Below are 27794 nucleotides of genomic sequence, written 5' to 3' on the forward strand. Positions count from 1 at the left end.
ACTGCTCAAAGCAGTTCTTTGGCAAAATGCTTTGCCTGCCCTGCTTCAGATCACAGCCTTTGGAGACTTGTTTCTATCTGCCTGATTTACACCAAAATTGACATATTACCTGTTACAGCTGCAGAAACAGAAGTACTAAGTAGTTTTTTTAGTCCAGAAAAAAAGAGGGACAGGTTTTTGTCTGAAAAATTTGTGGCAAGTATTTCAGAGTTAGGATGCAAGTTTGTAATGGCTAATCCTCTGGAGAACAGTCAGGCAGCCTAGACTGAAGCTGGCTATAACTTATGATTTCTGTTTTGTGGAAAATTCCAACACTAAAAAACAATGTAAAACACACCAGTTAGTTCCAAACAGGGCAAGCTGCCCATACTTCTGAGCAATCCTGCAGCATCAGGAAAAGCTAGAAGGTTTCCTCTCAAAACATGGAGAATTCCTAGAAGCCCCCTGCCCAGGAAAGCCTTAGGAGCAAAGGATGGGGGAGGACCTGAAGTGGGGGACACTGAAATCCTGGAGTGATGGATCTTGCTGGCAAACTGGGCAGACTTCAGGCAGGAATTTGCCTGGTGAGCATTTGTCTCTTAGGTCCTGCCTGATTTTCAGAGAAAGCTGGTCAGTCAAAACAGAAACATTTCCAAGAGGTTTTCTGTCTCTGCCAAACGGACACTTTACAAAGAAACTGCTCTCAGTATGAACATCTGCAGTTATGGGTGGTCTCTCCTGGCCCTAAAATTCTATGAATTGGTGCAAAACATATGATAACAACTGTTGCTGTTAAAAGCAACTTCAGTCTGTGTTCAGAATAGTTCGAGTTCAGTCTGTCTTCTCCTGAAAACACTGAGTTTATTTTAAATAGATTTCAAACGTGTAAGCCAGTTTGACTGCATTTCTTCACTAACATCTCAAGATGCTGTGATCAAGACCTTCCAGATGCAGTGATTCTGGATTCTCTTGAGGCAACCTTAAGGGATTACTATTTCCAGAAACTGGACTCCTTTACAACATGCCATATTGCTCACTTAAGATCAGAAGCAATCAAAAATTTTACATTTGAAAGCTTTATCCTGTATGAGTACTTATGTACATGACCCTAGAAGGAGAACATTCACATACATTTTGTGTTTCTATGAACCAGAATTATCAAAGCCAGAGACCTCCTGAAACAATGTCTTCTACCTGACCTTTTAGGCATTCTTGCCAACATCAAGCACTTCAGATTTTCCCTGTCTGCTTTTGACATCCTTGAAGTGCTTGACACAGAGCTAGAGGAATATTAGAACTAAGATTTAGTGAGTCATGTCATTCACATCACGTGGATAAAACTAAGTTGAAATACAGATTTAAATCCCTGCATAATCGACATTTACTGGACACAATAAAAAGAGCCAGAAACAGATGAAAAGGCAGTTAGCACTAACTAGAACTATACACATTTTGATTACTTCCTTCTGCAAGTCATTCATGGCATAATATAATACATAGGTCAAAGTGATTTTGGAAAGGATGTTGCTAGCAACCTTCCCATTCAGATATTAGTCAGATGTGAAGGATTAACACGTGCAATTGACCTTTAGGTGCTGTAGTGGAATGGAAACAGGGAGCAGAGTCTGCAGCAGGAGCCAGAATGGTCTTTTTTGAGCTCAAGGCTGAGTGGTTGATTTCCCAGCTCTCTGTGGCCATAAGGGCAGGGACTAATGTTAACAGAATTGGAGCAAACCAGGAAATTTGCTGGGCAAAAGAAGGAATCCATTCTCTAAATCCTGTACCTCACTGCCATGTACAGCAATACTGAGCATGCAATTACGTTATCCGGCTTGGGATATGACCTGGTGATGCAAGAAAGTGCTCCAAAATATTCCACAAGTGCTATCATAGAGTTGCCAAAAATATTGATGACAAGGTTGTGTACTTCTCTTACAGGCTTTTTTTTTAACCAAACTGATACAATCAAACTGATTTTGTAAAAGCAACAAGCTGACACAAAAGGCAGCACAATTGCTGCAAAGATGGGGCTCACGTAGGTCAGCATCTTCCTTATGGCATGAAAACTGAAGTAGCTGAAGTAGCTTGGTCCAGCTTTTAGCTCAGAAAAGTCTGTCTAACTGCAGGAGAATTCATGCTAGAATGTACTTCCCTTATGCTGGTGAATTAACTGTCCCACTATTTGTGACAAAGGAGAAGCTGAGCCTTTCTCAATGTCTCCTTCAGACTGGCAGTGCCAGATCCCCAACCATTACACCATCACGAGGCAGACAGGATTCTATCGGGTGCACTCACAGAAATTCCTGTGCAAGCTTCCACCTGTGCCAGGTGCTGAATGTACCTGCAGTTCAAACTGCTCTTGGGCTGAGCAGACAGGGAACACAAAAAAACAGGAGAAAGGAAAGGTAATTCTCCTTGGTTTTGCAGACACAAAAGGTTTGTGGTTTGTCTCTATGGCCAGAGAGAGCTGTGAAATCAATCCCACAGTGCTAAGCTGGAAAAATACCATTCTGGCTCCTGCTGCAGATGCTGTTCCCTGTCTCTGTTCCACTAGAGCACACGAGACTGACAAACTCTGCTCTCTGCTGCAGGGAGGCAAGGCAGCACCTCCCTTCAGTCAGGGCCAGACTTACTCACTTTTGTCCTGAAGACAAAATCTATCTTCTGGCAGACGAGCAGTCTGGAGGGAAACAAGGCAGATTCCTTACCTGGGCTAGCCAGGCTGCATCCTGACAGGACCAAACATCCCTCAGGGAGGAAGGGATAGAGCAAGGTGAGAAGACAGTGTAATCCTTTCAGCTGAGACTTTGCCAAGGATGTTGCTAATTAGCAGAGAGAGGATGTACTGTAGCTGGTGAGAGACAGACACGTTCTGTGTTGTGAGACAGTGCCTTCAACCAGCTCTATCTGTGAGACAGTGAGCTCCCTGATTGTGTTTGTACTGCAGGAGCCATCCCAGCAACACCAGCTGAGCCCTTGATGCCCGCTGTGCTGCCCACAGCCTCATACGAAACCCTTGATGAGATTCCAGACAGACAAAAAGTCTTGGTTGTAAATCTTATTTTCACTGTTCTAATACAACCAAACCTATTTTGTATGGACACACAGAGTGGATGTGACCTCCAGGTCATGGAAAAACACTGGTACTGGAGCACCATCTGCATTTCCTAGGCTTGCTTGGATATCCAGGAGAAAGGAGAGTGTTGTACTCATAGCTACCAGAGGAAACAGGGAGGCATTTTCAATCTCTACCAGCAGTGAGATGGTGGTCCAGAGCTGCATGTGTATCTCACATGCTGCAGTTTGGAAACATTTCCAGCTGAGACTACTAAATTTGGTCAGCTGGTGTCTAGTCCAACCACACTGAGCTTAATCTGCAACAGCCCAGTTTAAACTTGTTGGACTGTGTGTGGTTGTGCTTGAGATGAGCACCTGTTCAGCAGCCCCGTCTTCAAGGATGGCTGAAACATACATCCATTAACTAAGAAGAGCCAACAAACTAACCATCACACCCCACAGATTTCTTCCGTAGATTATATTTAGATTCCCTGACAACATAAAAGGAATGATTCTTAATTTTGTGCCTCTGTGTACTTTCCATGGGGGCTAAGATGCCCTTAATTTCTCCTCAATACTTAACCACATTTATGTAGGGTCAAACCTGCCTTGTGGCTCTTTTAACATGGTGTATTACCAAGACACAGCGGTGTTGGACACATAGGCTCCTGACTAAACCTAGTACAAGAAGTTCAGGAGATGAGCTGAGACTGATACCACCAGCAACCTGATCTCTACAGAAGTAGGGATTAAACACATTCACCTGCACCCTAATGCAGCTGCCTAAGACAATCCCAAGGTGTGCTGGGCCAAAATGTTCTTTAAGAATTTCTGTATATGCTGATGAAGGCCTTAGTGTGACTGAGAGCTGGCACAGATATGAGACATCTGAGGGGAGAGAGGTGGCGGCAAGTGCTGTTTGCACTGTGCAGACTTTTAAAAGGATGGGCAAGGTTTGGTCTTCAGCCTGAGCAGATTCCTCACCTTTACTAAGCTAGGTGAGGTGTTATCAGGCCCTTCCTTAAATAGATCATAAAAACCCGTGCAGGTGATTATTTTATGAACAAAGGGGGGAAACAACAGAGGCAAAACAACAGCAGTGGCCTCCAAGTCTCTGCTGGGGAAAGAGGAACAGGCCACAGGCAAAGAGCCGAGCCTCAAGGTGTGTCGTGGCAGGCTGCAGGAAGGCACAGGGCTGTTTAAAGGTCCTCGACACTGGCACGGTGCTGACTCTGAAACCATCCCCCTGCCCTGGCTGCAAAGCACCTCCTGTAACTGGCTCTGAGCTTTAGAGAATGAAATCCAATTTACCTGCCACAAAGAAGAGCTTGGCGAGGCCTCCCCAGAGCCGGTGGGTAAAGGAGGGCTGCCAGTTCCCACCCCCGAGCTGCCCCCCTCCCAGGCAGACCGGAGGGAAGGGGGAAGGGGCAGCTATGGCAGTAAGTGCAGAACAATTCACTGGAGAGCCACGGTGCGCTTTGCAGTTTGCCCACTAATTACTATTAAGCCCCGGTTCCTTTTTGTGTTCCAAGGGGCGTCTTCAATGTGGCACTGCTTCTTGGGCCTTTCATGCGGCTGGGCTAACCCCTGAATAGCGGGCTCCCCCCGCCCCTCCTCGCTACCTCTCCCTTTTTCTTTCCCCCTTTTGCTTTTCTGATAGTATTTTCTGTCCATGTTGTGTAAGGCCCTAAATGAATCTTGACTGCCCCTACAGCCGACTGGAGACGCACAAAAGCGGCCCATTCCAGTGGCCACAGCGCCATTGTGTGCCCTAACAATGCACTAATTGGCGGCGACAATTGTGCGGCTGGGGAAGAAGAGGGGCCGCGCGGGGGGTGGGGTGGAACACGGGACGTGGGTCCTTTCCAATCACCGAGGCGGGTCAGTAAGAAAGGGTGAGGAGCCAGAAACGCGCTCTGCTCCGCGTCTCTCCCGCGGGCACGTCCGTGCCCGTCCCAGGCAGCTTGCTCCAAGGGCCCCCCGCATTCCTACGTGGAAGTGCAAAGCGAAAAATTGTAACGCGTGGCTGTGCAGAGCAAGAGATGTGCAATCTAAGAGGGTCATCACAATCTCCCAGGCTGTCTCACCATACCAGAGGCTGAAGAACTCATGTGTTGAGGACACCACTGAGATATTCATGGGAAAAGGTCACACACACAGCCAAGAAGATGCTGCTGCTGCGGCACTCTGCCCTGGGACAGTACATGGGGGAGAGAGAGCACAAGGGAGACTGCTCACCTGGTTCTAAAGTGAGCTTAACATATCCGTATTTTGCACCAGGACAGCGGGATGCAAGGACAGGGTGTCCTACAGCACTCTGCTGGGGTAGGTGCTGGTCTTGTGGACTAGGAGCCTGTGGTGCTGTTGGGAGCAGGGGAATGAATCTGGGCCACATCTCCAGCACCAGCAAAGCTGAGGGCTGGAGGGATGAAAGGGACAACAAGTGCCATGGGACTGAAGCTGCTTATTGCCACTGTGACACCACCCAGGACCCAGGAGTGGTATTTCAGTCTCACACTGAAATATGTCAGGAATGAGCCCATGGACTTAGAAAGCTGTCCCAGTATGAAGTTAGGCCTGGAGTTTGAAAGCTGATATAGCTGACAAGTGAGGGACAGATTGCAGCTCTATTCATTAGCTTTTAAGATAAAATATGGGACAAGAAATGGCATGGACAATGCTTTTAAGAAAGAAATATAGAAGGCTCAACCAGTTGCGTTGGCTCAAAATTAATTCAGACAGTTGAGAGACGTGGGGTCAGATGCTGAAGTGCTTAACACCTACCCATCTGTTTTCCATACAGCTCCTATCAGCTCCCTCAGAGAAGACCAGCAGGTGTGGAGCACTGTGGTTCCTGACAGAGAAAGCAAGGCTGGCAGCAACATTCAAATTTATGAAGGGCTTTGAAAAATCTTCTGGGCAAAGATGTTTCTCTTATTTGAAGCTGACTAACCTTTGAGAAGCATTGCCCACAGCAGGGTCAGGAAGCAGGTAATTCTCCTACCCCTCTCAGGACAGCTGTGGACTGCTGCGGTAGGGGAGACTTCTACTAGATGTTTTGATAAAGAAGAATTACTTCCTGCATCTGGAAAGAAGTAAGAAAACACCATCCCATGTAATGGCATCTAAACAGGGAACAACTCCATAGGAACCATCTCTAGTGGAAGAGCAATACTTTTCTAGTAAGTCCCATGTATCAGCATGGCTTGGAGAAGCAATCTTGCAAAAACCTCATGAAGGGCAGACACAAGAAACAGGGAGGACAAACTGGAGCTAGAGACTCATGGACAGGCAGGCACCGTGCCTGGATCTAAACTCCCTGGTGCTCTGACTGATTAGGACTGGCGTTTCAGTTTGGTCCACTACATACAAACACTAAACTCAGATGAGAAGTCTGGTCCTGCAGCCAAAATGCTAAGGGGAAGCCTACTGTGAGCCCAGTGTGAGTAGCAGAGTTGCAACAGCCTAGAGCTGGAAGTGTGTAGAGTCAGGGTACACTGTGTAGAAACTCTGGGACACTGGACTCTTGCCCTTTTCACCCCATGGCCACGCAGAGCACAGTAGTTCTCTTAGTGTAATCTCAGATTTATGGTTCAGTATTTCCGTGAAACACCAAAGGACATCCCTGCTGCCAGGAGGAACCCCAATCTCTCCACTTATTGCAAGGTGGACTTATCAGCTGTGTTAGCTCCTAGAATGTGGTGGTGGCAATATCCTCCCTGAGACAAAATAATTTGTTACCTGCTCTAAACATAGTAAATGTGCTTCTGGTTGCCCCCCCCCAGCAGGCCTCCACACAATTGCTGCTGACAACTATGGAAACATTCCCATGGATTGCCACAGATGCAGGAGGAGGGCCTTATATAGTGAGACTTCTCTGCCTCCCCTTTGCCCTAAGCCCTTCACAGAAGTACTTTATTGTTTTATGACAGTGCAGTTAACACTTGACATAAATCTCTAAGCACGGCTAACAATGTTGATACTGTGTAAATACCTACCGTAGAGACCTGTATTTTATTATGCTTTTGCCCTCTTTTACCTGTTATCACCCAGGGTTAACTCTGTGCTAGATGCACTCATATTTCACAATCAACCTGCCAATTTTATACACTGCTACAGCTCCTGTCTTTAAATACTGAGAGCCCAGCTCTGGTTCTTTGATAAACTGCAGTTTTCATTGGAGCCAGCAGATCTTGGATCTGCTTAAAGGATCAAACAAGCTGTCTGTCAAATCTGAAACAAGTGTCCTTGAGAAGTGCAGAGTCCAAGGCAGAACAGGACATTTTGCAATATGTACATAAGAAAGCATCCACCAATGTCAGAAGCCATTGCGTGACAATGTCTGATGACAGGCTGGTGCTGGCATTTGTTCTCTACCCTAGCCTTGCTTTCATGGGCATTTGTACCCCTGCTGTCAGAAATCACTGCAGGGGAAGGTACAAACTGAGGGAGAGACACAGAATTACAGAACAAGCTGAGTTGGAAGGGACCCACAAGAACTAGGGAGTTGAACTCCTGGCCCTGCACAGCACCATCCCCAAGAGTCACACCCTGTGCCTGAGAGCATTGTCCAAATGCTTCCTGAACTCTGCCAGGCTTGGTGCTGGGGCCACTTCCCTGGGGAGTCTATTCCAGTGCCCAACCACTCTTTCCCTAACATCCAACCTAAATCCCCCCTGACACAATTTCAGGCCATTTCCTCTGGTCCTGTCACTGGTCACCACAGAGATCAGTGCCTGCCCCTCCTCTTCCCCTCACAAGGAAGTTGTAACTGCAGCGAGGTCTTCCCTAAGTGTCCTCTCCTCCAGACTGAACAGACTAAATGACCTCAGCTGCTCCTCATATGGTTTCCCCTCAAGGCCTTTCACCATCTTTGCTGCCCTCCTCTTGGATGCTCTCTAGTACCCTAACATCTTACTTGTATTGTGGTGCCCAAAACTGCACACTCCTTGTGTTTCATTACTTTGTTGCTGCACTTCAGATATTTGCCTGCAGTGTCAGTCGGAAATAAGATTAATTTAAAATCTTAAATGCTAGAAAAGCACTTTGGACTGAACTGCTTCATGCATGCTGATAACATCTATTACTTTCTTACACTGATTCAGTAATTTGCACTTTCTTATTTTTAAACAGTACCTAACTTTAATTATAATTCCTTCTTACTTACCTCTAAATGCATCATGATAAACATGATGATTTTCAACTAAATGAAAGTTCAGTCCTTTAACACGAGCTCTTATCTGACTTGTCTTGCTTTCCAGATGAGCCTCACAACTTCATTTTTAATATCCATATGAATGCTAATGCCTTGAAACTAAATTATAGAAAATTGAAAGTCACTTACTATAAACAATGGACTGACTTTTTAAAAGCATGTTTGCAGCTTCAATGGCAAGTTTTATATTTGTCTGTGCTTAAAATGGATGGAATTTACTCCTGCTTGCCTTGAAGACTTTGTCTGGTTTTAATTGTAACACTTGATTATCTGAGATGCTTTTCACCACCTTCTCATAGTGGTAAAACTCAGGCCTTTAAATGGGACCACTATTTTGGAGAGTATTTAGTTAAACAAGAACTCTTTTAACAAGACAGTCCAGAGCTATGTACACACACTCCCAGAATATTTTCATTTGCCCTCAGCGCGCTCTTACCGAAAACGTATGGTAAGCCTCACAGCTGGAAGGTCCCCCTCAGTCCCTAAGGAAAGGAGGAGGTTGCTAGCTCCATTCTTTCAGAAAACCAGTCAACTTCACATATTAACCCAAATATTCTTAATTTTAGTCTGAGAGCTAGAAGGGTAGCTCTTTTAAAATTAATTATCCTGACTTTAAAATAAGAGCCAGAGCTTGGATTGGCATGCTCTTCCCAGGGTTCCACAGACCCCATGGTCTCTGCTCTGCGTGGATGCTTTTTCACACCATCTCTTACAGGGTGAAGTGAGGAGGGGAGGTGGCAGTGAAAGGGCAAGGAGATGCCATAACAGAATTTGCTCACCTTGTAAAGCAAATAAGGAGGAAGAGACGGTCTTGCACATGGTTTCCTTGTGCAGCTTGTGTGGTCCGGGTCAAACATTAACTCATTGCTTGTAGCTGATTTCATCACAGGCATGAAGTCCGAAGGTTCCTGCAGGAGAGAGGAGTGACATTCCTGATGGACTTCTGGTCTGTCTGAGGAGGGGCAGGAAGATAGTGAAGGATGGGATATATCCTTCTCTTTGAAATATGCTGCCAGAGCATAGGGTGTGGAATGCTCTGGGGAGTCTCAGGCAGGGGTTTTAGACCCATGAGTTCCACCACAGCTCTGTGCTGCAATCTTTAGCCATCAAATCCAGATTCAAGGAGCTGCAGAAGCTCCTTAGCTAGTGAACTAGAAGAAACAACCAAGAAGAACAAGAATCTTGCCTGCTCCTACATCCATAGGTGTGAGAACCCTCATAATGGGCAAAATCCTGCCCTTCCAGACCCTCAGTGGTCCCCTCGGTCCACCTGGGAGATGCCTCCCTTACTTAGAGTTCAAGGCCCTGACCTTGGACCCTTCTGGCAGAGGACATGTGGCAGCCACACAGTAAGCACCTGCCTCCTGCAAGCCTCCCAGGAGCTGTTTCCAGGGGTGCCTCAAAGCCACAGTAAGCTCCCCTAGGAGCTTGTGGCAGGGGTCAGCACCATTAAAAATCTAGGAATTTGTGGTTTTCCAAAAACACAAGATTTAACTGGGAATCCAAACCCCCAGAGCCTGATGCAGACATCAACAGTAGTTCCAGAGGCCCTCCTGGCTGAGATCTGGGAACAGTAAGTGTCATATTTTTTAGTTTCAGAAGACTTTAACCAGCAGAGAAGCATTTTAAAGAAAACTATCACTCTTTCAGAGCTTGCCCTACCCATGGGTACAGTACCCACCAGAAGGCAAATTAAAAAAGACGCGTAACATTTTTTTAGTGTTTATTGAGAGTTGCCTTTATACAGGAGGGACTGGTGCTCTGATGCAGTCACAAGTGAACCCAAATAAACCCTGCTCAAGTGTCAACAAGCAATTCAACTCAGTGGATTTAAATTATAACATCATTACACATCAATAATAAATTAAGACTATTTCCCAGGAGTTGCAGATAATTTTAAAAAATATCCTTGTCAAAAGTAAAAAAACCAAACAACACAAACAATGAAACACATGTAACAATGTTGCAAATAAGTTAACACAGTAGCACACACACATCAGGGTATCCCAAAAACTCAGGGTGCACTGCCAGCAATGCTAAAATTCACTGTAAGTGGTGTAGGTGAGCTAGTGCTCTGGCAGGAAGGAAAGCACAGGCTGCCAGAGACCACTGGCTGCCAGATCAGCCACTGTGCTCTGCTGCTCACACCTGGCTTTCCACTGCCTTGACTGAACTAAAGTTGATTTGGAAGCTGCCTTTATCACTTAATACCTATGAAACATACCTTTTGCTCATTAATTTACTTTTGCTTACATCAAGTATAGCAGGGATTCATATAAGGTAACCTGGTATCACAGGAATTAATTAAAAATCAAAGCTGAAAGCACAGTTTAGTTTAAGCAAAATTAACTTAGTAGACAAGTGCATAAGCAAAACTGAAACAAATCCTTTTTCCACCAAAACAATACTGTGTATTCAAGGATTTATAATGGTTTAACATGTGGATTAGACAGGAATAAATAAATAATTGAGCCACTGACACTTGTGCAAGAAGTCTAATACACTTCAGTCCTAGACAGCTGATAGCTCTCCAGACCTAGATATCTCTGATGCTGACCACAAGTGGCATGTCTGCAATTTGGATTAATAGCCACCCTAATGAATTTGGGTGAAATTGGCATTTTAAGATATTACTCAAGCCATCACAGCCACACCAGGATTTTCAAGTAAAGAAGGACTTTGCACATTGTTATCCAGGCTGTTTCCTCACTGTACTGCTAAAATGCAGTAACAGCACTGCTGCTGTTAAAAGGGATTCCTGCTACTGGTGTTAAATGTGGACTTACAAATTCACAGTTAGTATGGACTTGTGCCCCAGGCTGACACATGCCACATACTTCAGCAAATAATGCTAAAATTTCAATGGGTTAACCCTCTAAGGTGAGGCTGATCAAACCCTCACTGGGTCAGCCTTCAGGGAGCCAGGCTGCATTAAAATTGAGCTTTGAGGAAACACCTTCACTCCCACAGCACTGGACCCAGCTGTGCAAGCGAGCAGGGGGGCTCTGCATGGGAGTCCCTGGCCACATTGTGTGCACTGGCCAGGGGTTCCAGGAGGAGCAAAACTACATGTGACCTGACCCTGTTTTAATTGTCTGTACTTGACATTATATACACACAGCTTCTGAAGGTCTTGCACAACTGCATCTCAGGCTAAGCAGCCCAGCAAGTCTCAAAAACACACATAATAAGAACCAATACCATCTCCACACTGTCCTCTCTCATAATGCCCTCACAAAGCATAGACAGTAAACAAATGTTACGGTTACCATTCCTAGCACGATGGAAATTGTCATGAGCAAGAGTTTTAAGCTCCAATGCCAAACACATTGCATCATGGCAGAGCATTTCTAAAAAAAAAATCATTCACTTCTCAAAATTTAAGGCACCAAAATGAGCAAAAGTGAGGAGTTCCCACACAGCTTGGTGTCTTCAGAGCTGGTATATGAAGCCTGTAGAGCTAACTTCATGAGGGCAGAACAAGCAAACTGATTTACTCAGCTGCTCCTGCAAAAGAGCAGGCCCAGCCACAAGAGTGTTTCAGTTTAAGTGTACAAGTTAAAACAGTAGATGCAATCAGGAAATCCAAAACAGGAAGAGAGACACTAATATAATGTAGTGTAAGGCACTCCTACTGGATAGGGAAAATTGGAAGGCAAATTACAAAGGGGAGGATGACTGGACTCAACTGGTTCAAAAGCAACACAGTGACCTATGAAGCTCCAAGCCTGGCTATAGGCTCAGTACTGTGAGTAAGGACAGGGACAGATACAGTGGAGAGAGAGGGGAGACTGGCTTGCAACTCAGTGGCAGAAGAAAAAATTAGACCTTTATAATGATTATTCAATTAATTTTTTAATACAGATCAACAGTCAGCTGCAATTCAGGCAGTGACCTCTGGGAAGCTTAGGAAACTCGGTGGCTGCTGTTGCTACAGGGAAAAAGCAAAATTCAACTGGACAGCTTCCCCATTTCATTGTAAAGAGACATCCTCTGCTCTTTTTAAAAATCTTTCAAGACATTATCATCAATCTATTGTAATACACACACTATCCTAATAATACGAGAAGCCTTGACAAGAGGGGCTCTAGAGATACCCTGATGATTCACTCCTAACAGGGCCATCAGAGCCTGTGCAGTACTGCAAAAAACTTAAGTTCCTCTCAAAAGAGTACCTTCCCTCATACATACCAACTCCTACAGATCCCAGCAGTGAGCTCATATTGGTATGTGCCAGCCAGGATATTTTGTGACATCACGAACCCATCATTTTCCAGCACGTTAGACAGACAAAAAACAAGAAAAGCAATAGGAGGATTCCTACACGAGAAATACAAATTTCTCTTTTTGTAGATTGTTATTACAAAAAGAGCTGCAGTTTGCATCCCCTAAGTAGGCCCATCTTCCCATTAAAGGAAAGGTAGATTGTTAGGGTAAAGAGGAAAAGAGACTTGAATAAGGATCTCGATAGTGTCCTAGATTAAAATAATATCAGACTAACAACTGTAAGTACCTGTAGAGAGTGAAGCTGTGGTCCACTGCAGTTAAGCATCCTATTTTTACACTGATAACAAGTTCTGTACAAAGCAAAAGCAGTAATTGAATTACAGATCAATTCCTTCTCAGTCAGTTATGAAAGCATCTTCTCTTTGAAGAAGACAAACAGTATATTTTATCCTTGATTCACAATGAAATGGCATTGTTCAAATCGTGCATGGGTAGGACAAGACTGAAGTACTAATGCATAATTTCACCTGGGGTGGGGGGAGGGTGCAGGCAGAGTCGTGCAATCTGCAAAGCCCCCAGGAACTTTACCAGCTGATGCTCATCCAGAAGTCTGCAGAGCAGAGCCACGTGCAGGCTGTGGGCTGCAGAATGGGCAGACAGTAGCAGCGGGGACCAGCATGGAGCACTGGTAGTACAGCAGAGACAGCCATGCAAGGGTACAGTGCTGTCTGAAACCCAAACCACCTGCAGAACCCCAGGCTGAGGCTCCTGCTTGCAGATGGCTCCTGGAAATCATCTGAGGGCAGGATTAAGCCTTTCATTATGCTTGCAAAAATTGGTGACAGAATACTTTATCTTACACATTCATAAGGAATAACTGGTTTTGGATAGGAGCTAGGCATCCCTGAGAGAACATCATCTTCCACATTACAGCCTGCTTATAGAGCTACAGTGAAGCTGTATCACTTTTCCAAAGTAGAAATGAATGTCTGTTCATTATAGGAACTAGCTGATTTACAACAACACTGGATTTTAAAGCAAATAGCATGATTCTCTATTGTACAGTATCCTTTTACATAAAGCTCTGGGCACTGACAGAATATCATAACATGCTCTTGCTCTATGTAATTTGTAATGGCAGTGGTTTCAGACCCATGATGAATTTCAGCAGTTTTGCCAACATCTTTTTTTATCCTTTAAAACTCTGTTAGCAAAGAAACTGTTCTGTAGTACCTGTACAAACGCAGAGCAACTCCAATGCTGTCTATGTTGTTATTCCAGAGTTCACTTCCAATATCTAACCACCCACATGACTGGTACTTTGGAGATAGGACATCTGTCAAAGTAACTAATATTTTGCAATGTCTGAACCTTGATTCCTTGACTCAGTATGGTTTTTGACAGTACACTCAAGCAGCCTTCTCCAAACTGAACTGAACATGAACCAGCATTGTGAGGTATCAAATACCAGAGCATGATGATATGAAAAACACCACCACTTTTTCTTTAATGACCTAACATTATGTCTACAGATAATTCAAAATAGTACCTGCCAGATGCTGACAGTTTCAGAGCTACTGGCTTTGCCACAGCAGTAATTGTAGTGACACAAGCTGAAAAGCATGGGAGCGTTCTGTTTATTCAGCCAGTACCAGTGCAGTTCCTGTTTGCCTGACTAATTCCACAATACTTCCCCAGTGTTTGCATTTCTGAACACACGGGGAATTCTTTGCATGGGAATGGATATGCAAGGAACATTATACCTTTAAGGGTGATAGCCAAAAGCAACTCATTTCACATGAGGAACAGTGAGCTGAGACAGAGACACCACTGTGTGTGGGAAGTATTAATTTTAGTGACAAAGGTGCATGATTCACCACGTTTATTAAGTATGGGAATCCCTACAGCACTTTGCCAAGAACATGGAAAAACCCTCACTTCCTTCTAAAGAATCCCAATGAAAGAAGGATTTCTGGAAAAGAAAGGCACTGGTTGTCTAATGTATAGAGATATTAACATGCTTCTGTATATATATATATATATATACATATATAGTAGTTGCACTCAAATTTCAGAAAGCTACTTTTTTCTTTGACTGGAGGCTGAAAAAGGTAACCACTTATTTTCCAGTACAAGGCAACTCATTGTAGCATTTTACCTTTTAGTGTAAGCATGATGTACCCTGTTCTTTTATTTAAAATACTTCAGCGATTAGTGAGATGCTTCAACAATCAAAACTGCTTTCTGCCTTGAATGCAACAGTCTGTAGATTATATAGGAAGCAAAAATCAGTATTCCATATTTTTACAAACCTGTGTGAGAGGAGAGGAAAAATACACATGGAACTGGCATTATTCTCCTGAAACCATATTTACTTTCTATATATAGATGTGTGCGTGTGTATATATATATATATGAATGCTTTCACAGGTATGTAATACACATATCACTGCAGGGTGTGGAAAAGAGTCAGGAATGTGAAATGAGGGGAGGATAATCTAACTGCTCATTGGAAGTGAACTCGCCATGAATTAAACATACTGACAGTAACGACACACACCTCCCCAGTTAAATCCATCATCTACTTCCCTTTAAAAAATAATTCACTGTTTTATACTTCCCTGCGTGCCAGGTGTGTGAAGCAGGATCATACCTTGAGGAACTTCACTGTCCACCATGGAGGTCATTACAGAACTATTAAGTGCCTTGGAGCTCAAAGAGAATGCAGGACACAAGCTGTATATGAAAACAAGCAAAGTAGTGTTTCACACTTTTGGAGGTATTTGCTAACTAAAATGGGCAAGACCACTTTCCTGACTATCAGTTTAACAGGTCCAGATTAGAAAAACATTTGATGTAAACTTTAGGAAATAAAAAGAAAATCAATGTGAACACTTAAAATGCCCTAAAGTTTCAGACTGGAAGGAGGAAAACCAATATCATGTTACTACAGACAAGGACATAGCCTCCCATAAATCAAGAGTAACCAGCACAAATCTCAAAGGACTTCAGTGACAGAGCTTAACTGATATTCCAAGCCTGAACAAAGAGTAGCAAGTCCCATGCTTATCTGAATATGGAGTAGTTCACTGTGGTGGTTATAAATATATAAACATAATTGAAGGAATAATTCTGTGTCTTATGTTTGTACGCACCCCGAATAATGTTTAATGTGAGATCCTTTAAAATGTAAATGTACTGATCCTTTAGGATAGTTCTCTGAAAACATGAGGAAATGGAACCACATGTCCATATCAGAAGGAGACTGTGGATTTAAAATAATTACTGCTCTATCGGATTCTGTGAAACACCTCACCAGAACCCCTGCCAAGGCTACTAATAAATAAATAATACATATAAATAAGTAGATTGTTCATCAATTCTAAATGAAAAACAAAATTTAATGCAGTCATGGCAGCAAATATTTTCTGCCTTGAGATAAAGTGTTCTCCAAAGGTGGAAAAGAAAGTTGGTACTTAATTAGCTAGACCTAAAGCATTTCTTGTAAACCACATTTTGTACGAGAGCTAACGGCTGGACTTGAATGCAGTTTAGCCATTGGCATTTCAAAGCCAGCAAGGCTTTATGGCCACTTTGGCAGCTCTTATTCACAGATGAAGAAGGTCAGGTAATATTTTTCAAAAAAAATTCTGCCTGTCTAAGCAGAGAATTTGCTTGAGCTGGCAGCTGGGAGAGGGATTCTCTTCAGGCTGGCCATTGCCTTAAGGAACTCATGTGTTCTGATATGACAATTCAAACATGTTGCAAGACTCTTCAAAGTTCTCATCCATATTCAGTTGCCTCCAGAAGGATTTCTGCTTCTTCTGCAATTCTTTACGCACACACCTGGGGCATGGTACAGCCTTCACTTTGCACTCAGAGTGGAAGACAGCACCACAGCTTTCACACCTGCAAACACAAATTAGTGTCAAAATTGAATCATATAATAGGACCAGAGCATGCAACGGGCTTCACGTGGACTGTGGGCAGTAGGTATTCCTTGACACCATTCTGGAAGCTCAAAAGCATTATGCTTCATTAGAGTGGCATTGTAAAAGACACTGGTATGGCCACACCTCTGCTGGTGTAAAGCTATTCAGGAGCACTAAAATAAATTAACTTACATTCATTTCGCAGTTGCTGAGAATCTGTCCCAGCACTTCTACTTCCCAGACAAGTTTTTAGAAGGATTAATACTTATCTTCTTAGTAACTAGCATTCAGGTATATCACTGAAAAGACATCAACTTTGTTTTATGAAAGTCTTGCTTTGATTGTAAATGAGGAGTGACTATATTATTTTACAATAAGGTATATTTCAGCATATGCAGAAACAGATTCTGTGATTTGCAACAGCCATGATACGACATATTTCTCATTGAAGCTCCAGTGGTCAGCTGTTCTGGAAAGAGTAAAGAACAGTCCACTTCAACAGCAGGAGAAGTTGTCATTTCAAAAGTAAAAATGAAACAGAGGTAAGTGATGTTGTCTGCCCTGTGTCCTATGGAAGACTAGACTAGATGAACACAACTGATCTATGTTAATCAATTGATCAATACACTGAGCTATGCTTCTGGCATTCAAAGCTGTGTTATTCTGTTCTCAAATGTGACATTAGGACTTCAAACAAATCAACTGCTCGAACAAGATGACTGGTTTACTTTTGGGGCATTGTGAGACAATGAACTTAATGTCACAGCAGATCAAGTCCCAGCTGCAGACGTTGTTGAGCAATGAAACCTCTGGTGATCATGAGTGGGCTACAACTCAACAGTTGGACATTCTCAGCCTTTCAATGCAAATATCTATCTGTAGCGATGAATTGTCACTACAGCTTTGTAACCAAAGGAAAAAGTAAAAGGAGTACTGTCAGAGGTAAAAAGTCTTAGATTTCAGCTGGATAATCAAATAATAAAAGCAACAAAACATGAAACTTTAAAGTAATCTTGAAATACAAACAACGGATGTTGGTCACCCTTGGTGATTCTGTGGGACATCTTGAAATGCCTTGCACTTCTTTTTCCTTTCTTGTAGCTATTGTAGTCAAATTACTACATAAGAATCCAAGTCCCCATTATTATAACTTTAGTGGGGTTTTTTTGTTGGTTTGCTTTTAGCCTATTTTTCATAGAAATAAGGTTCTTGTCTTCAAGACTGTGAAGAAAATTTGAAAACATGAAGAAAGAAACCCCCAAAAAGTGAGAAGCCATAAGGCATGTGGTCTGACAATACTGAGAGAAGCCCATAAGCTAACACAACCTGTTAGCTGTATCAGCTGTACCTCACCTGCAACTTCTAAAAAACCTGTTACTGCTCTGGCTGCACTTGATGTTTTATGCATGGGTCCAAACATGGCCTAAATTTTAATAACTGCAGAGCGTTGAGAAGGCTGTACAGAGATTTAAGGAGGCACATTTCTAACTAGCATAAACTGATAAAACTTAAACATTAGTAAGAAAAGGCAGGTGAACAAGGCTAAGTATAAAGCAGTATATCTACTGGCTTCCATGCTCTCTTGCAGTGAAACTTTACTGTTGGATTTCCCAATCCAGTCTCTTTTTTAGTTTCAGTCTAAATCTGGTTTTGAATCAAGAAACTGGCTCACGCAGAGATATTTACAATTTCTGTGCTGAGAGAGTGTGTTATTGCCTTTATCCACTGAAGCACATGCACACATGCTTAGGACTCATACCCCACTGATTTCTTTGGGATTACTGATCTGCCTTGCATTAAGTGTGCTTACGTGCTTTGCTGGGTTGGGATCTCCACAAACAGACACACTAATGGGCAAGGAAGAGACAGAAGACATCAGTGTCTTTAAAACTTTACACCACTCTGAACTGACACTAATGGTGATTTTATCAAGCTAATTCTCCCTTGTTAGTCAGCAGTTTACAGTGCCCTGGAAGTTGCTAGAGGGTAATGATTGATGAGGAGTGTAATTTTGTGCTCTCACATCACCACCCCCTATGCTAGCCCAATATTTCTTTACAACACGCATGGAAATGACAAAACCTATCAGAAATTACTGCTGAAATGGATTGAGCAGGATGAGAGAAGAGCCAGCACACCTGCTCTCTCAAGTCAAAGGCCATCAGCAGAGCAAACAGACTGATGGTGTTCAAATTTATACAAATTCATCCTTCAGAAATAAGGTCAGTAGAAAAGATTAACGAACTTTTTTCCTATCACTCAGAGTCAAAACAGAGAGAAAAACTGTCTGAACTGTTATTCATTAGAGCTGGTGCAGTAGCTGAAGCTGTGCCCAGGACCCCACACTGTCAGGCACTAAGCAGAGGCAGAGCAAACAGCCAGCCCTGATCTCACAGTCCCTGCACTGGCACCCACTGCTGCCATCGGGGGTCCATCCTGGTGCCCCCTGACTGCTGCTCTGAAGACCTATTTTCTGCCTTCTCTTGAGAAGGTTGAGCCCAACCAAGGGGTCCAGATGACAGCGAAGCAGCAGCCTGGAGGAAGGGTGCTCTGAGTTGGAGAACAAAGCTGCCTCTAGCTCTGCACAGGAACAAGTACAGAGGACACACTCATTTCAGCCTTCACTGCATGCTTGTGTCCCCCTCACTGACAAAGTCACCAGGGCAGGGGGACAATGCAGATCTTGATCTGCCTTCTGCAACTGGAAGTCACTCTTTTTAAAGTGGTGGAGCTATACTACCCCAAGCTACCTACACAGCTTTGCTTTTCCTCATGTCAAATACAGTCAATCTTAACTGGCCCTGGAATGCCAACTGGTTGACTGTTTCTAACCTCACTGCAAGAGATTCTCCAGTGATACCAAATACTCCACCAACATTATATTCCTTTTTAGACTATTACAAACAGATTGCTTCCTAGTTAATTCTGAGATCTAATTTTATCTCCACATGTGAATTTCATAGGGTCTTTTGTTGTTTTCAAGCCTCAGTATATTAAAATGATTTTATTGCTCTGGAGAAATAAAATATATTTTGTAGCCTATAAAAGGTTCACTTAATAGTTCACTACACTTACTTATCTTTCCCTTAACCCTTGTTGTTATCATAGCTAATACACAGTTCAGGTGCTATTTCTGAATCCTGACTTATTCTTTGTCTGGAGGCCAAAAAGTCCCTACATCCTTTGTAAGAATGCTATTCACCACTGATAATAAGCTGATGAGCCCGTAGCCATTCAGGCCTTTCATGTTTCCTTCTTTAATGAATGATATTGTGACACTGTACATTAATAGCATCTTGCTATTTTTCAAACAGTATTTGAAGACTTAGTGAACACTGCGTGTTGTTTTCACACAGACTTGCAGTCTTCTAAGAAGGCAGTTGAAATAGCTTCCTCTCTATTTTGGTGTTTTGGTTTTTTTTTTTTTTCCCTCTTTCCTGACCTAACTCAATTTCTGTTGAGACTTTAGGGGGTGTTTTATGTTTTAAGGATGTTTTACTTGTATGGAGTAAAAAAAATGCAGAGAATAATTCAATCCTCTAAATAATTTCTATTGCACTGGAGAGTGTAAGAGAAAGGGCAAAGCTCTCCACAGCCAGACAGGCATTATAATGCTTTTATTATTATCATCACTGGTTACAAAAGAAAAACCTTTCTACATTAAAAGCATATAATCATTCCTTGTATGCCGAGGAAATGCTGATGTTAGTACCTCCCATTAAGTCTGGGCATTTGAAACATATAAATATTGAGTAAATTGTAAATTCCGGCATGTTCTTTTCATGCTTCCCATCTATTTTTCCCAGGATTAGAGCTCAAGTAATTCTAGATGCTGCACAACCAATTGATCATGCTCAGATTTCTCCTCTGTACTGCACCACCATTAAGTGCCCCTGAGCAGAATCAGGTGCCTGAAGTGGGGGGTACAACACAGAGGCCTCAAAGACCTTTTACCTGAAACAGACAAAATTAAGGAGGGATGATCAACAGGTGGCCCAGGATGTCATCTGAAAGCCAGGTTTTTGTCCCGTAGGAACCTTACTGGTTGACAGACATACCAATGTGACTGGTAATAAAGGTGGGATGAAGCTGCTGGAACCAACAAGGTTTATTAGGATACCTTCAGTCTCATGCACAGGGGCCGGTGGTAGCACATACAGCACCATTCCCACCTCACAACGGAGAGTGAGAGGTGAACTGGCTTGCTCAAGGTCAGCCAGGGGCTCCTAGCAGAGCTGAGAAGGGCAAAGAGCTCCCCTGTCTCACTGCAGTGCCATATTCACCCACCACCCTTTCTTTTGTAATTTTATACATTAGCTTTCATTTTTTCATTTTAAAAACTCCCTTCCTTTGTGCCAGACCTTGCACACCTTTGATCAACTGAGTAATCCCTTGAAACAAATTTCAACAAGGATTTGATTTAGGGCTGAACCTTTCACTGACTAAACTCTTCAGTTTCTTCTTTGCTACCATGCAGAGTAAAAGCAGGATTAAATGGAGTTATTCATTATGTTTTCCTTAGATGATGCCAAACATTCACCAAGCACCCAAAACACTAAACCACCTGTAACCTGGCTATTAGAAAACCCCAAAGAGCAAACCACACTGGCTGAAGTAAGCCTTGCCTGGGGATTCCAGCACGATCACCATCCCACACTATGCACATGTTCCTGTCTGCAAGCATTTCTGAATTGCTCAGCTGTGAATATCATATACAGGCCCTTCAAACTCTGAGCCTTTAGCAGAACACAAAGAAAACGAAAAAGGACTAGCCTGTGTTCACTTACAATACAAAAAAAGCCCCAAAGGCAATCAATGCCTGACACACACGTGCAGCAATATTATTCCAGTTGCCTAGGAACCAATGCAAGTAGCCTGCCTAGGGAGGGATGCCCACATGGTAAATGAATGGAAGGAAGTTGGCATTAATATGACATTGATTGAACATTCTAGTTAAAAACCACTGAGACATGAGGCAAGTAAAACCAACCTCTAAAGCTAATTCAGTTGCAAAAGACAATACTTGATGAAAAAGCTGGTATACTTTATTGTTTTCTGTTTACATATTCCAGATAACATTACTGTGCTACCCTGCAAAAACAAAACTAAGACAATCTGGGCCAGATTATTTTGATCAGTTTTGACAGATTCAGGTGAAATTAAATTACCAAGAGAACTTAACATCTACTTAGGTGCCTACATTTCCTCGAAGAAGTGCTGAGCAGATCACTTCAGAGTGCTTTGAACTAGCTATCAGCATCTGATAAGCTAAGCTCTTCCAAAAATTAGGTACTAAACTACTGGCACAACTCAGGTGAGCACGGCCTGGGGAAAGGCTTTCTAGCAAAAGACAAACCAATCAAAGCAAGAGAGAAAATTATGTACTTTGAGTGATGCCTTTGACCTGTGCCAAGGTATTTCCTGCAAATACTGTGTACTGCATATTTCAGTCTCTCCACCTAACATCTATCTTTAATGTTCTCCCAAATGCTCAAAGTTGCATTTGTCCCATGACACAGCATCCATAACACAGTAAGCTGTAACTTTGCAAAGACTTCAGCATGCATAGCCCCAGAGTCTTTAGTAAGACTTGTCACTATGTGCAAAGTACATTCACAGGTCTTATCAGGATGGTGGCCAAAGATTATGGAGGCATCCAAGCTGGTTGATATAGTCAAGTCTGTTCTGTGGCACATCTATTTTAAACTTGGGCCTTCTGGTTTGTATCTTAAAAGGCCTACATGTCTTAACTGATCAGCAGAACAAATTAACTTAACAAAGTGAAAACAGTTTAGCCTTGATAAATGAATATGAGCACAAAAGAGCAACTCTCCAAGGTTCACATACATCTACAATCAGCACATAAAAGGAAAGGAATGGATTAAATTGTTCTTAACAAGCAAGTAACTTTACCAGCAAAACACAACAAATTTAATTGCCTGTGAAAGTAATCATTAGGATGATGACAGGCAAGACCAAAACTTTATTAAATGGGTGACACAATCTTAATCATAACCATGATTGCTTAATTGTCTGATGGGACAGAAAACATGTTTTAATAAATTCTATTCTCATTCCAAAGGTAATTTTCTCAGTATTCCTTAAGATTTTAAAATTGCTTCAAATTGTTCAAAGTTATAAAACAAATACAGCCACTACTATAGACAACAGTGCCACTACCCAGACTTCACTTCTGTTGTTTGGTCTTTTTTTTAATTTTAGGAGAAAGAAACAAAACCACTTGCCCACATTAGTGAAGAACAAGCAAAATCAGAGCAACTTGAGGGCAAGTGCCTGCTTGCTAATAGGCAAGGATAGCTCTAACAAGCCAATTTACAGTCAAGGATATTTAAAGTCATTGCACAACACCTGTAAATATAAAATAAGTGATATAATATGATAATTTTATATGTTTACTCACTGAATTTAAGCCTAAGGCAAATTTAGCGCAAGAAATAAAATAGGAGGTAGATGCTCAGTTTAAGTTGCCGGAACTCCAGGAAAAGCAGAGCTCTGAGAGTTTACATTAGCTGAAAATTTGGTCCATGAAATGTGCAATTAATTCAAGAGGCTTTAAATAATTCTCATGATTTAAAGGCCTTCAAAAACAAGGTGAAATTGTGAAATTTTGAAAGAACCCTGATGAAGTATTATATAAATATGGGTAAGATAGAAAAGAGGGAAATAAGGGACAGAAGAATCAAACTGACTGGAAGAGGCATCAAAAGGATGGGACAATTTTTAAGAAATTGTTTAACTACTGAATCACAGCTTTCATAAATATCTGTGCAGATTGGCCACCTCCCAAGAACAGCCAGAGAAAGGATGTATCATTAGAAAGCTTATGACTCTGTGAGCCCACCCTTAAATCCAAGGCAGCAAACTGTTGCGCTGCATTGTTGAGCAGGATGTAAAGAGCCTGCCAAGCACAGCCCACAGACCCGCTAATTAAGTGAACTGATTGTGTTTGTTTTGGAACCGTTTGCCAACAAAGGAATGTGTCACACTGATTAGTGAGAGAAGGGTATGTAATATATGTGTATTCAAACCCTGAGGAGTGCATAACCCAGGTATTCACTCTGTTTGCCCAAGGACTGACAAAAATGACTCTCAAGCAAATAACCAGACCAAAGAGAAACTCCAGCCCTTAAGAGGGGCCCTCTTTTTCTCTCAGCTGTATCTATCTAAAGAATACCCATTCTTCATAAATTCCTACTGAACACTGTGCCAGAAACTGCTGAGAATATTTTGGAGAGAAACAATCTCTTCACCTCAAAGCTGACCTAGGATAGAAAGTTAACAGCCAACTGAGAACCACTTCGGAATTGGCTACTCTGACAGCTATCACTCTTCTCTCCAAAGAGCAAGAAAGGTCAGGGAGGGAGCCAAAAATCCAAATGCCAGCTCAATACAGACATACATATATACATACACACAGGCACAAAAGCAGGCCTCGCTTTTCAAACATGCAGCAAAGAGCTGAAGTTTGCAAAAGATGTCATGCACTCACTTTTGAATATTTCTAACCTAACAGCCCAGTTTGCTGGTAGAGTTAATAGCTCAAAAGTGAACAAACATTCAAATGAAAAAAGAAAAATATGGTCTTTAGAGTTCAGCAGCTCTTTCCTCCTCAACTCACCAGCTTCAGCTGGGGCACCTGGCAGTCCACTATTGTGAACAAAATAAGAATACTATGCTGTAGATAGCAATTCCAGAAAACCAGGACGGAGAAAAGGAAGTTGTAGTCAATTATTTCTGTACACTGTGGACTCAGAAAAGTACAACTAAATCACAAATCTGAGCTGTTTTACTCAGAGCTCTGTATGACAACTGACAAGGAAATTCTGAACACATCATCAGAATTTTCAGGTATAATTGCAAGTCTTCACATGGACCTTTTAGGACTTGCTATTCCATTTGCCACAGGTTACTCTGCACATCTATTTCTAACTAGCCTCCTAACCTTACCTTGTCTTGTAATGGTCAGTACACTTACTTCAGAAACCTCTCTCATCTTCAAGAGATGGAAACAAACACAAATTTTATCCCTCCACCTGGCCTTCTCCCTCACTGCTTTGGAACTGATGGAGCTGCACAGTAAAGTGTACAAGCTCTTCCACTGGCATAATTTGCCTCCAGAGCAAAAATATGGAACTGAAATAATCTGGTTAGTTCCACATAGGTGCATGTGTAGTAATGAGATGGGAAAACGAACTGAGAGGGGAAACAGAAAATGCTGGGGATAAAAGCAAGGTTTAGGTATAAGGAATACAAAAGGAGTTAGCAGAATGATGAAATAAGAAAGAAATATTGGAGAACCTTTCATGCTGATTGTGTTTTAATTAAAACTATTAACAAAGACTGCTGTCTTTGGCATGACATCAACCATAACTTCACATTTGTGAAACATGAACACAAGTCCTTTCTGCCTTCTAACTCACATAAACAAGGGAGCTAGAGCAGCTTCTGTTGGCTTGAATTGCTGACAAATTCTATTTGCTTCCAGAGGGTTTTGAACTCTGTAATTGCAAGGTATGTCTGATCTCAGCTGAAGGGCAGGGAAACAATATACACCCAGTAATGGTTTTGTGACCAAAAATCCCCCAGACAAATCAAATTTTAATGTAAACTTGTATTCCCAAATGTTCCTTCACATTCTCATTAATCTTTTGGAAATATCTTCAATTGCCTATTATGCAGTCTCCACAGACATGTTATGTTTTATGCCCTCTTAGTCTGCCTTTTAACTCAGCCTATCTCACCATGCACCCTAGATGCATTCTTTCTTAAAAACTGTTTATAAACTCAGCCACATACCTTGTTTAGCTTTTATCCACTGCTTTGTCAATACATTTTTTAGAAAAAGACTCTGGAAAAACAATGTGCAAACAACCTTTGAAACTCAAATCAGACTTAAAATCCCTTAACAGTAGTCCTTGGTTACTTGTAATTTAACATCTTTGTGCATGCAAGGGAACCAGATTCTTAACAAACCCTTTTAATAGACTGGTCCTGATTGTTTGCAAAGGTGGGTCTTTGATTTTTTTCCCCTTTCAAATGAACACTTTGGAGAACAAATTACAATGACTGTATTTGAAACAGCCAAAAAATACTTATCTGTGGATGAATGCTGTGCTATCAGATATACTGTCTTTCTGTTAAGGGTGGAAGAAAGTATATCTCCTTTATTCAAAATCCTAGACACTACTGAAAACCAGTAGTCACTGCTGTATTGCCAAGTCTGCTTTGGTTTCCTGCATTTTGCTTCTAGGTTTCCCATGTGACTCCTGTCCCTGACCTGGCATCCAGTACTCTACACAATCTGAAATAAAGTTTTTTTTTGTTTAGCTTAGGACTCGCACACACTTACTTTGTTGCCACCTGAAAACAGCAATATCATTTAAAAAAAAATATCATGCATACACAGGCACAGAGGAATAAGCAGACAGAGCAGAGAACTAGCCATAACATTTCATGAGGAAAACACTTCAGAATGAATGGTTATCATTTTGTAATGGATGATCCCTGAACATTATGGCCCAGTGATACCAGAGAACAGAAAGATGTCTGTGATCACTCTAGAAAAGTCATTTGGCTTTTCAGGACACTTTACAAACTCAGAAGCGCTTTGTATAAATCACACTGTGTGATGATACTGTGGGCTCCTCCCTTTTTGAACAGCTGTTCTGAGACTTACAGGACCTTGGGAAGTAGCACTTCTCATTTGTTTCCAAGTTTGCTCAGGGTGGCCTCCCTGGAACAGTGATCTACTGTAGCTCCCCAGAAATGTGCATTAGGGGAATCTAGTCTCTAATTATTTAAATAAAAAGGTCATGAAGCTGAGAATCCTCAAGGCATTAACACTCAAATCAAATGTGTGACTGACATTACCACACTGGAGTACCTGCTTGTAGAAATGTCCTCAAAGGGGTAAAGGATTTCTCCATTGTTGCAAATCTCACAGATGAAACCCTTTTGGCTACAAAGGCTGCAGCTGTACACATGAGAGGTGGCAAACTTGATCACCTTACCCAAGAAAGGAGCCAGCTTTCCTTCAATAACCTGGAATGAGAAGACAATATTGAATGAACCCCCCAGAAACAACCAGAATGACCTGAAGGACTGAGACAATACTTCTTACTACAGAAATGCAGGTACATGCTGTTGGCTAAAACAATAGCAAAATTACTTCCCAACAATTATAGCTCCACAAAAACACAAGTGATAACAGTAATCATTGAAGCAGCAATGGTCTGAACATGAAAACTAACTTACTATCTCTTTGTAAATCTCTACATGACAATAACAAAACATTAGTAGTAATTTAAGTACAACAACGCATTCATACAATAAGGCACAAAGAAGTAAATAGGAAACGAGTTTAAGGCTTCCACATTATCTCTGACAGCTATGAATACTGCCTTACATTTTTCACTTCTTCTTACTTTTTATGCACATAGCACAGTTTTAGTAATTTCTTTTCCTTCAAAGTACAAATTTTTTGCATGTATTTTGTGAACAGAGTCCTGGCTTTAGTCCTTTAGCAGGACTGTGTTTCCCACTGAAAACCATTCAAATGTAATATCCTGCTTCTTGCCAAAATGAGTAACTTGTTACGTAAAGTCTTGAAGAGGAATTTGGTTTTTTTTTTTTTTCCTTTAGTGTCCAGCTCTCAAATCAAGAAGTCCCAGAGAATCCTGCTAGACCATTAGAAGTGATTAGCAGTCCTTGTGTTGGTGTGGAAAAAATGACCAAACCCTAAACTGCTAACCACAATACTCATCTAAATTTGTGACTTGGAGACAATGCCTCAATAAGGGGTGCTATTCAGGCAAAATACTTTCCATTCAGATCAAACTTCTAGAGACTTTAAGGAATTCTGCTGCTGTAGGGAAGAATGAAGATGGAATAAGGCCCTAAGTGGATATTCTTCTCTTCTGGGCTTCCTGTGGTCTGAATGGCAGCTTGCCAGATGAGTGATAGAACTGTGTCATGGGATTTGATAGCAACCTCCTGTAAAAGGGGAAAAAGAATGCAGTAATTGCTGACTGAAGAGTTGCACAGGGCTGTGCCCTGGAACCCAAGAGTGGGGAGTTTTACACTTAAATTACTGTCACACTCAGTTCAGGTACCCCTTCCCTAAATATGGTAACACCACTTGTAATTTGGGTTTAGTACAAACAAATCTAAACAAAGCAGAGGTATCAACGCTAGGAAGAACAACAGAGTCTGGAAGCAAAGGCCAGGTAGTAAGGAAATAAATTTGTGTTCCAGGGCAACTTCTGCCCACTAGCCAAGAAAGCCACTACTAACAAGTACAACTGGAAAAGGAGGTGCATGGGGAGTGCTGGTGTTGATGGCAGAAAATGGCAAGGGCTGAAATG

The 27794-nt window shown here is 42.1% G+C and overlaps 1 protein-coding gene and 1 long non-coding RNA gene across 5 annotated transcripts in view; one reads left to right on the forward strand and one right to left on the reverse strand.

The window, feature by feature from the left end:
- The first annotated feature begins 3633 nt into the window (after positions 1 to 3633).
- Positions 3634 to 15877, forward strand: LOC137477277 (uncharacterized). Its single transcript, XR_011000914.1, has 3 exons — positions 3634 to 4507; positions 5840 to 6027; positions 15111 to 15877. It is a non-coding gene; the product is annotated as an uncharacterized lncRNA (long non-coding RNA).
- The window catches only part of PLEKHM3 (pleckstrin homology domain containing M3), an 81084-nt gene continuing 66249 nt past the window's right edge, over positions 12960 to 27794 (reverse strand). For 3 of the 4 annotated variants that reach the window (XM_068196152.1, XM_068196153.1, XM_068196154.1), the window contains 2 exons: positions 26315 to 26472; positions 12960 to 16387 (listed from right to left, as the gene is read on the reverse strand). In XM_068196152.1, the coding sequence (XP_068052253.1) occupies positions 16210 to 16387; positions 26315 to 26472 (336 nt within the window). In that variant the 3' untranslated portion in view covers positions 12960 to 16209. The remainder of the gene's footprint in view (positions 16388 to 26314; positions 26473 to 27794) is intronic. The other variant, XM_068196155.1, reaches the window with a different exon arrangement.

The sequence above is a fragment of the Anomalospiza imberbis genome, chromosome 7, assembly GCF_031753505.1.
Source record: "Anomalospiza imberbis isolate Cuckoo-Finch-1a 21T00152 chromosome 7, ASM3175350v1, whole genome shotgun sequence".
Classification (NCBI taxonomy): Eukaryota; Metazoa; Chordata; class Aves; order Passeriformes; family Viduidae; genus Anomalospiza; species Anomalospiza imberbis.